The sequence below is a fragment of the Camelina sativa genome, chromosome 10, assembly GCF_000633955.1.
Source record: "Camelina sativa cultivar DH55 chromosome 10, Cs, whole genome shotgun sequence".
Lineage (NCBI taxonomy): Eukaryota > Viridiplantae > Streptophyta > Magnoliopsida > Brassicales > Brassicaceae > Camelina > Camelina sativa.
This window is the reverse complement of record NC_025694.1, coordinates 8,680,698-8,698,732: the sequence shown is the minus strand read 5'-3', so window position 1 is coordinate 8,698,732 and position 18,035 is coordinate 8,680,698. Positions and strand designations below refer to the sequence as shown.

The 18,035-nt window shown below is 37.4% G+C and overlaps 2 protein-coding genes across 4 annotated transcripts; one reads left to right on the top strand and one right to left on the bottom strand.

The window, feature by feature from the left end:
* Positions 9,232-14,839, top strand: LOC104718003. 3 transcript variants are annotated; one of them, XM_010435652.2, is made up of 16 exons: positions 9,234-9,559; positions 9,926-10,341; positions 10,427-10,652; positions 10,750-11,001; positions 11,087-11,202; positions 11,310-11,408; positions 11,535-11,622; positions 11,742-11,971; positions 12,068-12,252; positions 12,359-12,558; positions 12,796-13,128; positions 13,214-13,315; positions 13,587-13,884; positions 14,038-14,186; positions 14,270-14,554; positions 14,638-14,839. In XM_010435652.2, the coding sequence occupies exons 2-16, from the start codon at positions 10,043-10,045 to the stop codon at positions 14,815-14,817; spliced, it is 3,042 nt and encodes a 1,013-aa protein (XP_010433954.1). In that variant the 5' UTR covers positions 9,234-9,559; positions 9,926-10,042; the 3' UTR covers positions 14,818-14,839. The 3 variants fall into 3 exon arrangements, with proteins under 3 accessions (XP_019086813.1, XP_010433955.1, XP_010433954.1); XM_010435653.2 differs by lacking the exon at positions 12,796-13,128 and having other exon boundaries at positions 9,233-9,559; XM_019231268.1 differs by lacking the exons at positions 12,796-13,128; positions 13,214-13,315 and having other exon boundaries at positions 9,232-9,559.
* On the bottom strand, positions 15,022-17,826 carry LOC104718004 (UDP-galactose/UDP-glucose transporter 2). The gene is made up of 7 exons (XM_010435654.2): positions 17,289-17,826; positions 16,877-16,905; positions 16,574-16,775; positions 16,241-16,483; positions 16,052-16,153; positions 15,483-15,590; positions 15,022-15,385 (listed from the first exon to the last, which is right to left on the bottom strand). Exons 1-7 carry the CDS (start codon positions 17,409-17,411, stop codon positions 15,155-15,157), a joined length of 1,038 nt encoding a protein of 345 aa, XP_010433956.1. The 5' UTR covers positions 17,412-17,826; the 3' UTR covers positions 15,022-15,154.

Sequence of the window (18,035 nt, the reverse complement as noted above, 5' to 3'; positions counted from 1 at the left end):
AGATCAAACCAAAAAAAAAAACAAAATGAGTAGACTTTTTCGTAGATAGGATATACAATTTCGTGTGTTGAAAAAAATCCAAAACACATTCGTTGGAAGAGAGCTCTACGATCATCTTGCATGATTTTATAATTTGTTTGTTGGGGGATAAAATGAATCCGAGGTTATGGCATTTTTATAATAAGTCATTTGCTTTTGGCATGAGATTCACGGGGTTAGATGTAGACGTATTCTTGATTTTTATATACATTTGTGGGACTACTAAACATGTGTTACTAAAAAAATTAAGAGCATCTTTGAAACAATTGAGAGGTGTGCCACCATAATGGTCAAATATGATATGATTCTAGGTCACATTATTAATTCATTGAAAAAGTTGGGATCAATATATACCTATATAGAAGAAATTGGTTTTATATAATACAGTATTTATTTCTGGTGTTTTTTTTTTTTTGGACCAACTTATTCTAGTGAATTTTTAATGGTGTGGAAAGTTCATATGATTATTTGGCTGTCGTGAGAGGCTTATCCGTAGTATAGTTCACGTGGACACGGATATGAGGAGTGAGAATCAAGATTTCATCGAAGTTCTTTGTGGTTATTTTTATTGTATAATGTTTTCATGCTTCAATTTATTATTTCATAACTTATATAAATAGTGAATATCTAATCCGGTTCTAATGTGATCATGAATGGAGTTAGGGAGGAGGAGCTTTTAGCTGAGCTTAAATCTGAGTAACTTGTAACTGAGTTTGAATCTGAGGAGCTTGTAGCGGAGGAATCATTGTTTGTACCTGAAGGACCAATGACTAGAGCAAAAGCTAAGAGACTAAGAAATGCACTAAATGAGCTTGTTCAAGAGCTTATAGCCAAAGAGAGCATGAGAAGAACTATTGGGGATGATACTTATCAAGTCCAGCCCACTTTGAGCCTAATTCAAGTGCAAGAAAGCCCAAAATAATCACTTTGTTTTGTGGTCAAAGAAGAGTGGCGAAAATTGAGTTCAACTCACTTTGGGAAGGACACCTTGGGAAGACAAAGTTCAAGAGTTGAATCTTCATTAAACTATCTATCTTTATTGTGTTTTAGTTTCAAGAATAATACTTGGCTTTGTGACCAAATTTTCTATCTCTATATAAACTCATCTAATCTCATTTGAGAACCATCAACCAATTTTCCTTTTCATTTTAGAGTCTATCTCTTTGTTCTTTGTCTAGAACATTTCTTTGTTTCTTGGTGTGTAATATCCAAGCAACAGCCTCCTTTTGCTGGACTAGTGTGTCATATCTAGCAGTGATTGGAGTTGGGAATATCCGCAGCCTTCTGCAACTGCTGTGCGACCCTTCAATCCATCAAATCTCCCTTGTTGCACCTTTCACCTTGGCGAGTTTCTATCATTTTTAGTCCGGCTGAGTGATCCTCGAATTTTGGGCGTATCAAGTGGTATCAGAGCCACTCAACCGGTATTTGTCTGTTCATCTTCTCATCTTCCATTTCTAGGTGGTGGAAGAGAAATCCTGCTGGCTGAGGAGAAATCCAACCTTGGAGTGGTTAAAACAGATTTCACAAAAATCCTCTTGTCTTTCTATCTTCCTTCTTCCCTTGTTGCTTGGGAATTCCATTGGGTTGCTTGGATTTGTTCTCTTAGAACTTAGGGAGAAAGCTCTTGAGTGACCTACCAAAAAAAATTGAGAGAAACACTTTTGTGTGAGGATTTTTTATCTGCTAACTTTTGGTGTTTAAGTTTTCAGGAAACCATGGAAAGTGATGGAGAACGAGATCGGCCAGGGAATTCTGTCGCCGGGCTATCTAACTTGCAAATGAGAGCATTGAATGACACTATTACTAACCTTATGAATACAAGTCTAGAAGAACTACACCAGAGGCTCGACGAGATTCAGAACAGCCAACAAACCCGTTCTAGACCAGCAGCCAGGAGAGAACGTTCAAGGAGGACTTACCAGTCCGAAGAGGAAATTGAAGAAGATGAGTTCCATGAAGAAGATGATCGATCAATCAACTGACCTAGACGAAGTCATAGAAACCGTGATCAAGGTGATGTTAATCCTTTTGGTACAAGAAATGACAATTTAGGTGGTTTAAAACTTAAAATTCCAACCTTTGAAGGTAAAAATGATTCGGATGTTTATCTAGAATGGGAAAGGAAAATAGAGTTAGTGTTCGAATGTCAAAATTTCTCTGAACTCAAGAAGGTTAGGTTAGCAGCAACTGAGTTTATAGGCTATGCTATTAACTGGTATGATCAAGTTTTGACTCACAGGAGAAGGACAGGTGGAAGACCAATAACTTTATGGGATGAGCTCACTACCTTGATGAGGAAACGGTTTGTGCCGGCTCACTACCACAGAGATCTCCACCAAAAACTCAGACGCTTGCTTCAAGGAACCAAATTTGTGGAGGATTATTTCCAGAAAATGGAAAGCTTAATGATCAAGGTGGACATAGATGAAACCTTAGAAGCTACCATGGCCAGATTCCTTGCAGGCCTCAATTGGGACATTCAGGACAGAATGGAGCTTCAAGAATATGAAAGCTTGGAGGGAATGTTGCACAAGGCGATTCTAATCGAACAACAAACCAAGAGGAAGGGTTTCTCTAAACCTTCTTTTGCTCCAAAACCAAGTTATCAAGATAAAGGTAAGTCTTCAACTTCATCAAATTCAGTTTTTAAGACTAATGCTCCTACTCGTCTTGATAAAGGAAAGGCATTCGAGACCAACAATCGGGCAAGGGATATTCGGTGTTTCAAATGTCAAGGACTTGGACATTATGCCAACAAATGTCCGAATCAAAAGGTAATGATCCTCCTAGACAACGGTGAAGTGGAGTCCGAGGACGATAAAGAAAAAGAGGAAGATCTCGGACCAATCTTTGACGAAGAGGAAGAGCAGTTTGAATATCCAACTCAAGGGACACTTCTGGTCACTAGGAGATCATTGAGCGTTCAACCTAAGTCCAATGACCGAGAACAAAGGGAGAATCTCTTTCACTCTAGATGTTTAGTTAAAGATAAAGTTTGTTCTTTGATCATTGACGGTGGAAACTGTACTAACGTTGCTAGTGAAACTGTTGTTAGGAAGCTTGGACTTGAGACAAGACCTCATCCGCGACCTTTTAAACGGGCGAACAGTACGTCAGGGAGCAAGTCACGGTTCCTCTTACCATAGACCGATATGAAGATGAGATCATGTGCAATGTCCTTCCCATGGATGCAAGCCATATTCTTCTAGGACGACCTTGGCAGTTTGACATGAGGGCTATACATGATGGCTACACCAACCGGCATTCCTTTGAGCATAAAGGAAAGAAGATCACTTTGGTTCCTTTAATTCCGTTGGAGGTCCATCAAGACCAGGTCCAGTTGAAAAAAAGCCGAGACAAAGAAATTAAACCAACAAAACTTGAGGTATCTCCTAAGAACTTTAACTTCTTTGTCAAAGAGAGTCAAGTAAGGAAATCTTTGTACTCTCAACAGCCATTGCCTTTGCTTGTGTATAAAGAAACACTAATAGCATTTTCTGACCTTGTACCGGAGCTCCCAAGTGATTTGATAGATATTTTGCAGGAATTCTCAGATATCTTTCCAGAAGAAAACCCTAACGGTTTGCCGCCAATAAGAGGTATAGAACACCAAATTGATTTCGTCCCAGGTGCGTCACTTCCACACCGGCCGGCTTATCGAACCAATCCGTTGGAAACAAAGGAAATTCAAAAGCAGATTGGAGAACTTCTTGAAAAAGGTTACATCTGGGAGAGTCTATGCCCATGTGATGTACTTGTTCTCCTTGTGCCTAAGAAGGATGGCTCTTGGCGCATGTGTGTAGACTGTCGTGCCATCAACAATATTACGGTAAAGTATAGGCATCCAATCCCTAGGTTTGATGACATGCTAGATGAATTGCATGGTTCTTCTGTTTTCTCAAAAATAGATTTGAAAACTAGATATCACCAAATTCGCATGAAAGAAGGTGATGAATGGAAGACTGCATTCAAAACTAAGCTAGGATTGTATGAGTGGCTTGTCATGCCTTTTGGCCTTACTAATGCACCTAGTACATTCATGCGTTTGATGAATCATATCTTGCGATCTTTTATTGGTCATTTTGTTGTTGTCTACTTTGATGACATTCTTATCTATAGCAAGAACCGTGAGGAACATAAGCTGCATTTGAAATCTGTCCTAGATGTCCTTAGGAAAGAAAGGTTATGTGCAAATCTTAAGAAGTGCTCTTTTGGAACAGATCACGTGGTTTTCTTAGGTTATATTGTAGGTGCTGATGGACTCAGGGTGGATGAAGAAAAGATCAAGGCCATCCGTGATTGGCCTAGCCCCAAAACTGTTGGAGAGGTAAGGAGCTTTCATGGGCTAGCTGGGTTCTACCGGAGGTTTGTTCAGAACTTCAGCACAATAGCAGCTCCACTCACAGAGATAATCAAGAAAAATGTTGGTTTCAAGTGGGAACAAGCTCAGGAGGAGGCGTTTCAGATACTTAAAGGGAAGTTAATTCAAGCGCCTTTACTTACACTTCTGGATTTCTCCAAAACTTTTGAGATAGAATGTGATGCCTCATGAGTGGGTATTGGTGCTGTGTTGATGCAGGAAAAGAAACCCATTGCCTACTTCAGTGAGAAATTGGGAGGAGCTACACTCAATTACCCCACTTATGACCAAGAGCTATACGCTTTGGTTAGGGCACTCCAAACATGGCAACATTATCTTTGGCCAAAGGAGTTTGTAATTCATACAGATCACCAATCCTTGAAGCACCTCAAAGGCCAGCAAAAGTTAAACAAAAGGCACGCTCGTTGGGTTGAATTCATTGAGACATTTCCCTACGTCATAAAATACAAACAAGGTAAGGAAAATGTGGTGGTTGATGCCTTGTCTAGAAGGTATGTTCTTCTTTCAGCTCTTGAGACTAAGTTGCTTGGTTTTGAGTTCATGAAGCAATTGTATACAACTGACCAGGATTTTAAAGAGATTTATAGAAAATGCTCTAAAGTCGCTTATGGAAAATATTATCAAATGTCTGGTTTCCTATTCTTTGATAACCGTCTTTGTGTGCCCCAATGTTCTTTGAGGGAGTTATTTGTCAGGGAATCACATGGAGGTGGACTGATGGGACATTTTGGAGTAAAGAAGACCCACAAAGTGGTTCATGAGCATTTCTACTGGTCGAGCTTAATGAGAGATGTGGAAAGAATATGTGGGAGGTGTGTCACTTGTAAGCAAGCTAAGTCTAAACTTCAACCCCACAGTTTGTATACTCCTTTACCCATTCCTACTGAACCTTGGACTGATCTGTCAATGGACTTTGTGTTAGGATTACCTAGAACCAAGAAAGGTAGAGATTCTGTCTTTGTGGTTGTTGATAGGTTTTCTAAGATGGCACACTTCATCCCATGTCACAAAACTGATGATGCTACAAACGTTGCTGAATTGTTCTTTAGAGAAATTGTGCGATTGCATGGCATGCCTAGAACTATTGTTTCTGATAGAGATACTAAGTTCTTAAGCTATTTCTGAAAAACTTTGTGGTCTAAGTTAGGAACTAAGCTGTTGTTTTCAACTACTTGTCATCCTCAAACTGACGGACAAACCGAGGTAGTGAATAGAACTTTGTCTACTCTTTTGCGTGCTATCATTAAAAAGAACATCAAATCCATATGGATAGGGGAAGAATGTTTGCCTCATGTTGAGTTTGCATATAACCATTCAGTTCATTCTGCTACTAAGTATTCTCCTTTCCAAATTGTCTATGGTTACAATCCTCTAACACCTTTGGATCTAATCCCTTAGCCTTTGAGTGAAAGAGTTAGTATGGATGGGAAAAAGAAAGTTGAACTTGTTAAGCAGATTCATGAGAAAGCCCGACTCAATATCGAAGCAAAGACAAAGCAATATGAGAAGCAAGCAAACAAAGGAAGACGTCAATTGGTGTTTAAAGAGGGAGATCTAGTGTGGATACACTTGAGAAAGGAACGTTTTCCAGCAGAAAGAGAGTCTAAGTTAATGCCACGGGTCGATGGTCCATTCAAAGTCTTGACAAAAATCAGTGACAATGCTTACAAACTTGACTTGCAAGGTAAGTACAAAGTAAGTTCAATTTTTAATGTTGCTGATTTGGCTCCATTTGTGGCAGATGATCCAGATTTGCGGTCAAATCCTTTTCAAGAGGAGGGGGATGATGTGATCATGGATGGAGCTAGGGAGGAGGAGCTTTTAGCTGAGCTTGAACCCGAGGAACTTGTAGCTGAGCTTGAACCCGAGGAGCTTGTAGCGGAGGAATCATTGCTTGTACCTGAAGGACCAATGACTAGAGCAAAAGCTAAGAGGCTAAGAAATGCACTAAATGGGCTTATTCAAGAGCTTATGGCCAAAAAGAGCATGGGAAGAACTATTGGGGATGATACCTATCAAGTCCAGCCCACTTTGAGCCTAATTCAAGTCCAAGAAAGTCCAAAATAATCACTTTGTTTTGTGGTCAAAGAGGAGTGACGAAAATTGAGTTCAACTCACCTTGGGAAGGACACCTTGGGAAGACAAAGTTCAAGAGTTGAATCTTCATTAAACTATCTATCTTTATTGTGTTTTAGTTTCAAGAATAATACTTGGCTTTGTGACCAAGTTTTCTATCTCTATATAAACTCATGTAATCTCATTTGAGAATCATCAATCAATTTTCCTTTTCATTTTAGAGTCTATATCTTTGTTCTTTGTCTAGAACATTTCTTTGTTTCTTGGTGTGTAATATCCAAGCAACAACCTCTTTTTGCTGGACTAGTGTGTCATATCTAGCAGTGATTGGAGTTGGGAATATCCGCAGCCTTCTGCAACTGCTGTGCGACCCCTCAATCCATCAAATCTCCTTTGTTGCACCTTGCACCTTGGCGAGTTTCTATCCTTTTTAGTCCGGCTGAGTGATCCTTGAATTTTGGGCGTATCAGGTTCGGATTCCAGATTGACTAGATGAAGTGGTGATTCCAATATTAATTTTCAATCTCTAAAAAGTTTGTTCATTTTGCTTAATTTTGGTCCATTCTATCTTTTCAAGCATTATTTACCTTTCTAATCCCTTCTAATGTAGACATCCATTATATTCATGATCATGGTCGGTCCATGTGTGTTCTTGGTCCATGTCGTCATTCTTAGCCATCTCTTAAACCGTTAGTACTATATGTCATTAGAATTCATGTGGTAGTTCTTGTATGCACCTGGGTGAATGGAAATGTGGTCCCTGCCACGACTGCTCGATTATATCTTACCTGTGTTAATATAGCACATGTTAATTATGTACGCAATTTTCAATAACCACTATTAGAAACGTTGATTATCTATATTAATACAAACACTGAAACACGTAACATGATATGTACTAATGTGTAGCACTTACATATTTCCAAACAAAAATATGTCGTAATTTATTTTTCGTTATAGTTGAGGGTCTTGAGGCAAAATCTAGGGTAACTATTGTCATTAATCTTTTATTGTTTTTTCTTCTTTTTTTTCCAAAATCTATTGTTATTACAAATCACATAAGGACAATTGTTTTTTCTCTCTATCTCTACATCAAAATTAACAAAACATTATCTTACTAGCTAACAGAGAACGTAATAAATTCCTAACCAGTACTGCATGGGTTGATAAATAAGGATGACCCCAAAAACCAAGTTCCCATGTGCCTGCAAGAAGTGTCAAAGACTTTGTATGTGATCGTCACACAGACAACAGGCATAATTTGGGAAAAACAGAAAAAGCAAAATTTCTTGTCCATATAAAATAGTAGTACAAAACTAAAAATATCGAGAAAGACAAGTACGTAGTTGGTGGCATTGATGTGCACAGCCCAAAAGACATACATGTGTCATGTGTGTAGTTGAATTGATTTACATTTTCTCAATAATTCACACATATACTGGATGTGAATTCGAAAACTGATAGTGATAAGTTACCAGTACAACTATAAAGTATAAATTAAATAAACAATCAAGTCATCATTTTATTTAGAGTTACCACCTAGTACTTACTTACTTCATCATGTCAGTACATAAATGAAATAATTCATGTTTGCTGAAAGATTGAGTGGGTCCTCGATTATATAAGTATGAGACAACAAAATACTAGTTTTAGTATATATATAATATATGTGCCATATAAATGTCATCACGTAACAAGCTAATCTGACCAATGAGTAAGATAAATTAAAATATTAGTCTAGAAATACGAACCTCTATCATGAGATTCATGACGAGTACAATTACAAATAAACTCAAAAAGTAGTCTCACTTTCGAAACAGGGATATTCGATTTCTGTTTATCCAATTAATCAAACTAAAAAAAAATAACCGAAGCCATTTGCTTTCGACGATCTATGACCATACATTAACTACTAGTCACTAGCTCAAATAACGTATTGACCAGTTAATTAAACGAAAGGGTAATGAGAAAGGTAATAAGAACCAAAAGAATCTGACATATGATACAACTCAACAAACTGTGCTGATAATACTTTGTTTTCAAACATCAGATCAAATGTAGCTGATAGCCTTAATACTTCTACAGTTCTCCTAAAAAGAACACGAATTCTCAAGGTACTTATGAAGAACCTGATGTAGTGCTTATAGTACAATAGATGATGATAACAAAACATAATAAACTAATAAGTGTAGGTAGAGAAAGAAAACAAACATAAAACAATCGTAGGTTGTAACAAGTATATAACAACTAATGTTTACACATATCTCGGAGATGAGGTATGTGAGATATATAAGTCTTGACCGGAATTTCCATTTTATGTAATTAAGAAAGTATATCAGTTTCATAAATAATTAAACATATGCTTTAGAAGTTTATGCGAAATTAAAAGTACCTGTGTACAGTAGACAATAAGAAATATGAGGCTGCAAAATTGAAATGTACCTTCAACCTAAATATGACTACAGAGAGTGGCTAAGACAAAATAAAAAAGAATATTCCCAAAATCCAGTTTAAGCAATTTTTAAATTTCAAAAATGAAATTTTACACGTAAAATAAAATAAAATTTTACAAGTAAAAAAATTTAACAAAATTACTTTTTTTTTTAACATAGAGTAAATTAATGATATCTTTGCCCAAAAAAAAAGAAAAAAAAAACTTTGGAAAATTAATTATAACAGAAAAAAAAAAACAAACAAATGAGCTCAGGAATAAAAAGATTCTGGAATCAGGAGATTCCCTCTCGCTCGCAGAATAAGAAAAAAAAAAAAAATGGAAATCATCATCTATGCTCTCTCATCATCTTCATCTGTACCTCATCCCTCTCCGAAAAAAATGGTGCTTCTCATTTCAAAACCACAAATCTCGTGGATTCACCATCCGCTTTGACTCACCCACCCACCATAGAATCAATCTATCAATCAATCGTTACCATTTTCCGAATCCAACAATCTTAAGTAATGTACTTTCTTCTAGGGTTACGAGTCGTCAATATGGGAGACGATCATCACCAATTCCACTGAATCGATCGGAGATTTCGATAGCATTCGCTTGATTCCAAGGTGCGATTTTACAAAACGCAGTCCAAGCTCTCATACCCTCAAACGTATTTGTTTGAGACATTACTTTGTTTAATGTTTATTAATTTAGGATTATTAAGTGATTGAATCAATCAAGATGATAATATTGATATAAGTACTGTTTGATTGTTGCCATAAGAATATAGAGAGTTTGATTTTGACTGTTGACAAAGTTTAGGTAGGCCATGTGTAGGNAAATTTTTTTTTTTTTTTTTTTTTTTTGCCATTTTAGGAATTTTTAGGAAATCAGTAGCATTCATGTTTGTATATGCAATTCAATGGTTCATGAATTCAGTTCCACTAGTAGACCAGACTGTGTGCTGAATGTATTCCTTTCTTGCTTTGAAGGTTCTGTCTGCTGGATTTGAAATCGGGATGCTGAATTTATTCTTCTGCTAACCATTCTTAGCTCTGTCAAGATTTGGATTCGTCAATAAGTTTCAAGGACTACGGGAACCTCAAGCAATGGGATCTGATAAGCATTCTGCTCGTTTTCTACATAACCTCAAGATGGAGAGGGTCAGAACGATCCTTACCCATACTTACCCTTATCCTCATGAGCATTCACGTCATGCTATGATTGCTGTGATTTTGGGTTGCCTATTCTTTATTTCGTCCGAGAACATGCACAGCCTCGTAGAAAAGTTAGACAATAATTTCAAGTGGTGGTCCATGTATGCCTGCTTGCTTGGATTTTTCTATTTCTTTTCATCTCCATTCATCAAAAAGACTATTCGACCAAGCTACTCAACCTTCAGTCGGTGGTAAGTGGATTCTCTATTCTGTCTTCCACAATGTGTATATCAAAAAATTCTGTAACACTTTTTCTTTGTTTGTTTTGTTCTGTAGGTACATTGCGTGGATTTTAGTTGCAGCTTTGTACCATCTCCCAAGTTTTCAGTCAATGGGTCTGGATTTGAGGATGAATCTGTCCTTGTTTCTAACAATTTATATATCATCCATAGTCTTCCTTCTTGTCTTCCACATTATTTTTCTTGGGCTTTGGTATATTGGTCTTGTTTCTCGTGTGGCTGGAAGGCGCCCAGAGATCTTAACCATTCTTCAAAGTTGTGCTGTACGTACGCTATCCCCAATCTTGTAGATCAATGACACTTGCTTATAAGCATTATTTTAGTTATTAATCAAATTTCATTGTCCTTTATCTTGTTCAGGTTCTTAGCATAGCGTGCTGTATTTTCTACAGCCATTGTGGCAATCGTGCTTTTCTGAGGCAAACACCCCTTGAAAGAAAGCATTCTAGCCGTTTTTCATTATGGAAAGGAGAAGAAGATGGCAACAGTACTTGGCTTGCGAAATTCACTCACATTGATGAGCTGAGAGACCAAGTCTGCTCATCATGGTTTGCTCCTGTTGGATCTGCACGTGACTATCCACTATTGTCCAAATGGGTCATTTATGGGGAGGTCTGGCTTCTGTTATACAGTATTATTCTAATTTGCTGTGTTCGTGCTTATTTGACCACTTTCTGTTGTATTGCTACCTTTTTAGTTGGCATGCAATGGGTCTTGTCCTGATTCATCTGATGAAATTTCTCCTATATACTCACTGTGGGCAACGTTTATTGGCCTTTACATTGCTAATTATGTAGTGGAGAGATCAACAGGGTAAGTTGCAGCTTGGGCATAGTTTTTGTTAAACGAATATTGTAACTAAAATGTTCAACACATACAGAATAATCACTTGTCTAATGTTAAATTTCGTTGTAACGTAGGTGGGCTCTGGCACATCCTCTGTCAGTGGAAAATTATGAGAAGTTGAAGAGGCAACAGATGAAACCTAATTTCTTAGATATGGTTCCTTGGTATTCAGGGTACGTCTATGCCAACTGATCTTTTCCCTTCTATATATTTTAACATCTACCAATGTTTTTTCGAAGAATACATATTACAAGTAGGATACTTGAGCATGGTCTGATCTTTCTGACTATCTATTTCAGAACATCAGCTGATTTGTTTAAAACTGTGTTTGACCTCCTCGTATCAGTGACTGTCTTTCTTGGCCGCTTTGACATGCGAATGATGCAGGTATACTATTTTTAGTGATATTTGTTGCCTCTTCAACTTCAGATCATTTTATCTTTCCCTGTTTTGGTTTTCTTATTATATTGCATTTTTTGTAACCTACCCCATTCTTAAATTTTTAGGCTGCAATGACCAATGATTGTGATGGAAACAAGAGCAAGGAACTTTTATATGACCATTTATCTGATAAGGATGACTTCTGGTTTGACTTCATGGCTGATACTGGTGATGGTGGAAATTCATCATATTCTGTTGCGAAACTCCTAGCTCAGCCTTATATCAAAGTCCCGCTAGACAATGATTTGATATCTCTGCAAAGGGGTAACGTACTGCTTATTGGGGGAGATCTTGCGTAAGATTTTTGTATACCTGTGATTTCCATGTTCTCTGTTTTTTTTTTGTCAGGTCTGAATGTACAGAATCAATGTCTTTCTCTGATATAATGCAGATACCCTAATCCATCAGCGTTTACATATGAAAAACGTCTATTTTGTCCTTTTGAGTATGCGCTCCAACCTCCCCATTGGTATAAAGCGGACTCAATTTCTGTTGACAAGCCTGAATTACCTGATGGGGTGTCTGATCTGAAGCATTATGATGGTCCCCAATGTTTTCTTATCCCTGGAAACCATGGTGAGTTTCAGTTCTCAACTTTATATCTCTCTCTAGTAACATGTTTCACATAATTGGTGTTTGTTGGTATTGCTTCTAATTGTAATTCTCGTATATATATTTTTAGACTGGTTCGATGGACTTAATACTTTCATGAGGTATGTATGCCATAAAAGTTGGTTGGGTGGCTGGTTTATGCCTCAAAAGAAAAGCTATTTTGCCCTGCAACTACCTAAAGGATGGTGGGTGTTTGGTTTGGATCTGGCGCTTCATGGTGATATTGACGTGTACCAGTTCAATTTCTTCTCTGAATTGGTGAAGGAGAAGGTAGTTTCGGCATCCTCTTTCTTTCTCCTGCTAAATAGACTCTGCAGATGCTGTACAAACTATACTATCTCTTATTTACTCGAGCTCTTCTGTTCTTTTGTTCATGACCATGGGTTGGGTGTTTCTTTGGTTTGTGAAATGACAATGGGTTGGGCTATTAGAGTAGGTTTCTTCTGTTTGATACTAGTAAATTTATAGTGTGTTCCTTTGATGAATGTTTATTATCTTTTCATTTAGGTTGGGGAGAATGATGCAGTGATCATTATCACACATGAGCCGAATTGGCTTCTTGATTGGTATTGGAACGATGATACTGGAAAGAACATGAGACACCTGATATGTGACTTTTTGAAAGGCAGATGTAAACTTAGAATGGCAGGAGATTTGCATCATTATATGCGTCATTCATGTACTCAATCAGATGCTTCTGCTCATGTTCAACATCTCCTCGTTAATGGTTGTGGAGGGGCTTTTTTGCATCCCACCCATGTGTTTAGCAACTTTTCAAAGTTTTATGGTGCTTCTTATGAAAGTAAATCTGCTTATCCTTCGTTTCATGATTCAAGCAGGGTAAACATTTTTCTTTGTCCAGTCACTGACTTCTCCTCTTTTTCTTCACATTCAGATATTTTATGTTGTTTGCTGTTCTTTGCAGATTGCTTTAGGAAATATTTTAAAGTTCAGGAAAAAGAACTGGCAATTTGATTTCATTGGTGGCATCATATACTTTCTCTTGGTCTTTTCCTTGTTCCCTCAGGTGCAGTTTTACAGAGCTTTGGCTTCCTCGAACTCCTTTTTCTTATGTACTGTTTCTTGTTTTTCCATTTATCTTCTGTCAGCAATGCAACCTGAATTAGTCTTTAAGATTTGTCTATTAAATCGGTACAAATTATTAGCATCCACTACTGAATGGTGAAACCTAGACAAGCCTTTGCATATCTGCAGTCTTTTTTTTCCTGTGCTGTGTGAAGTGAACCATCTTTTACTTACTTGCACTCACAAGGTCTTTATTTTCTCGTTGGTTTCAGTGTAAGCTAGGCCATATCTTACGAGGTGATTCATTTTCTGGCCACCTGGAGAGTTTCTTTGGCACAGTTTGGAGCTCCTTTGTGTACGTAGCAGAGCAGTCATATGTGTCTTTCACCGGTGTTCTTATGTTGCTAGTAACTGCAATAATGTTTGTTCCGTCAAAAATATCTCGGAGGAGACGACTGGTAATTGGAATCCTCCATGTTGCTGCACACCTGACAGCTGCTTTGATTCTAATGTTGCTATTGGAACTTGGCATAGAAATCTGTATTCAGCATAAGCTCCTTGCGACCTCTGGTCAGTTTCCTTTTCATATGATGTTCTTTCGCTTTCCCCTTTACAATAACATTGACACTAATGGTTTAAAAAAAGTGATCCTACCTTAATCTTTTTAGCATCTGTGATTAAACCTTAATGGATTTTGAGATTTTGGAACACTTGGCTACACAGGGTATCATACATTGTATCAGTGGTACAAATCAGTAGAAAACGAACACTTTCCAGACCCAACTGGCCTTCGAGACCGTATTGAACAGTGGACGTTCGGATTTTATCCCGCCTGCATCAAGTATCTTATGTCGGCATTTGATATTCCTGAGGTAACATAATTCGTCAACTTAGTCTTCATTATAGGTACAAAAAATATCTATTTTGCAGCCGAAATTAATGTATTTAACATTAGGTAATGGCGGTTACACGGACTAACATATGTCGAGAAGGAATGGAGTCGCTTTCTCGAAGCGGAGCAGCAATCTACTATGCGTCTGTCTTCCTCTACTTTTGGGTCTTCTCAACTCCTGTTGTATCTTTGGTTTTTGGAAGTTACTTATATATATCCATCAACTGGCTTCACATACACTTTGATGAAGCATTCTCTTCACTTCGGATCGCCAATTACAAATCATTCACCCGTTTGCACATCAAACCTGACGGAGACCTTGAAGTCTTCACTCTCGGAGTAGACAAGGTGAGAAAAGAACCTGGGTTTGAAATTACAAAAGAAAAAGTTTGTGGATTAACTAGAGAAATGTGTGTGATGAATGAGTCCAGGTGCCAAAGGAATGGAAGCTGGACAAGGACTGGGATGCAGAGCCGAGACCGACTGTGAATATGAGTCATCACAGAAGGTTTCCAAGCAAATGGTGTGCAACAACATTGCAGCAAGATCCCGTCAACACCGTAAAGATTGTTGATCATTTTGTTATTAGTAGATCAGAGAAGAAAAAATGAAAGGGTCTTAAGATAGAATCAGGTTCATCACTGATCCTTTACCTTTTAGAATGTAGTCTGTAGCGTTTCCAGCTTTATGAATAGGCTTTTTGAGATGAATAATGGTTGCTTTTGAAAGTGACGACATATAATTCATACCAAAGTTTACAATTTAAAACATCTCAATATTTTGTGATTTTACTTTAGAATCTAATAACAAGTCTCTGATACAACTTTAACTCTATTTGCTTTTTCTCCCTTTTGTTTTCCCTTCACCCAACATTATTATTCTATAAAGTATAAACCCTTTGACGTTGTGAAAATAAAAATATATATATAAATAATACATGGCACATTCTCAAACCAGTGACTTCCTCTCTTCATCATCCTCTCTATCACCGTCTCCTCCAGCGCTCCTAACCGCTGGTCTAGCTGGAATCTTGGTCGGAGCTTTACTATCCATTGGAACCATTTTCAATACAATCCCCATTGCGATCAACAGCAAGCCTGACCCGTGTTGTTCCGTCAACGGCTTTGTGAATATCAAATACGACAACAACAATGTAACACCTTTCCTCGCCGTTGTTATCTACACAAAACATTTAAAAAAAAACAAAATGTGAATTTAGGACGCTGAGTTTTAAAAACACAAATGAGCGTTGACAGATAAGAATAGATTATTTTACCAAGGCGGTAGTGGCGGCTCCAAAGAGTGCAATGAGGGACAGGACAGAGACTTGACCGATGAATGTGGCCATAGCTTCAAATACAAGCACTCCGTACACATACGGATGCTGCAAATACACAAAAGGGAACAATTGATTTTTAAAATATGTCAACTAACGAATCATCAAACGGTTTGATTAAACTAGTCCACGTTGGTACTTTAGTCATAGAATCAATGAGTTTAATTTTATTTTTATAAAATGACAATTTGGCTTTTCAAAAGTTTGGCAGATTCAGGCACGTCGTCGGTCAACGGTTGCATTTCGTCGGTTCCAAGAATCCTACAAGTGTTGACTTTTTCTATAACAGACTAAACCGAGTCAAACCTAAACCAAGTATTTTCCACAGCCAATACAAGGTTACACTCTTTGTCACTTCCATTTCAAATGGACGACTACTATCTCATAAAGTCATAATGGTGTATAAACCGAGAACCTAAACGCGTTAACTTGGTTTGGTTAAATAAAGGTTGACCAAAACTCAAACCAGAAAAAAAAAAAGAAAAAGAAAACAAAGGTTGTTTACTTACTTGAGCACACGCAGTCCACGCACGGAAAACCTCACCGGTTAAGACCATGGGAACGAACAAGAACGGTAATCCAACAACAGTTGAGCAGAAAAGCATCTCCATCTGCACAGAAACACATTACAAGAATCTCAGACACGAAACAAAACAGAACGGTCAAGTAAAAACCGAAAAAGAACTCGGGTTCCTTGCCTGAGTTGTCTCAGGATTCATTGTGAAGATTGCTTCTTGTAAATTCCCCAAGAAAGCATCCATGATCAATGCACCGGTTATCATCATAATCCCAATCATGCTGAAGTTGGGAGACATTTGAGCATCCGCTAATGTGAACAAAATCAAACCAAGAACTAGCAAGAACGCTGAAATGTATTCATGGACAGGGTATTTTCTTCGCAGACCGGGTATAAACGCTCCCATTATCATCACCGGCAATACCTATAAACATCAGCCATTTCGATCATTATCTTAAAACACTTAGCCTACATTAAAAAAAAAATACATTGAGAATTGTGGATTGTAGATCACCTTGGTGGATTTGAACATGATTTGAGCAGGATAATTGAGATAAGCCAAAGATCCTTTGGTTAATCCATGAGAACCCATGAGAACAGCAGAGAGTTTGACATAAGTTCTCATGGGATTAACAATATGCTTAGTGGTGAAGCCTTGAAGGTAGATGAGGAACAAGTAGACAAATCCTTGTATAAACGTGAAATACCAACCAAAGCTACAAAGACAGAGCATATCAATCCCATTGTTGTTACTTTTTGCTGAAAATCTTTAAAAAAAAAATAAGAGGAGAAATCAAAGTTGACTAATTTAATTTACCTAAATTGAAGGCGATTATAAACATATTCCTGCAAAAAAAATCAAAAGTCAATGATCATATATGCCAAACTGTAGATCCAATACACACTCTTCAAGAATCAAGATCACATCTTTGTTGTGATTTCACACATCTTTTTGACTAAACTTTGAAAGATAGAAACCAAAGTGTTTGTTTGGAGAGAGTTTAGTTCGTCATGCAATTTTTACTTCTTCCTCTGTTTTAATTTTTTTTTTTCTCAGAAACCAAACATCAAACACTTAGCATGCAAAAAACAAAAACCAAAACTTTACAAAATTCAGGAGCAGGGTACGTGAGACTATCACAAGAACAAACAAAAAAAACATCGATTATGTTTTGTCGGAAATCAAAATTGGAACTGAAAAAAAAAAGAGAAGAATAGAAGAAACGAACCTCGCAAACTCCGTTGACGAGGTAACCAAAAAAGAAACCAGAAGTACAAATGAGAAACTGTTGCCAAGTTGGTCGATCAGACAAAGAGATTCCAAACAGAGATCTTGACTGTTCCTCCTTCATTTTTTTCTCTTTCGTCAGAAGAGGCGGAGAGAGAGAGAGAGATCAATGAAAAGAAAACCTAGAAAAATTAAATCTTAGGAATTGAAGTCACTCATTCATAACGGTATAATTATCACCACCTCGATGTAACCAAAAAAAGGGGTGATCGCAGTAAACCAAACTCTTCTCTAATTCACTCTCTCTCTCTCTCGAGTCTCGAGGTCTCTGTCCAATAACTTTCAAAGAAGAGAGAGAAAGAGAAGAATGAATAAGTAGATGTTATGTTAGTAGTAGTGGTAAGAGAGGAAGAAGAAGAAGAAGAAGAAGAAGAGAGCTTTTAAGAAGGAAGGAGAAAACGCATGAAGAAGAATGAAGAGAAGAGGCGAGTCCGAGACTCGTCGCGTGATTTTGCCACTTCGATGACACGTTTTTTTTCATAAGGGTTCCTTCTTCTTCTTTTTTACGTTTTCCTTTGTTCTTTTTTTTTTTCCTTTTTCACCGGTCAAAATCAATTTTTGCAAATAAGTCCCTAAATTTATTTTTATTTTTACTTGAGGTCTGAAAAAACTTTGGTTGTCTTACACATGATGACAAAATTTACATTACCCAACGTGGCACCTCTTTTTTTTTTTTTTTTTTTTTTTT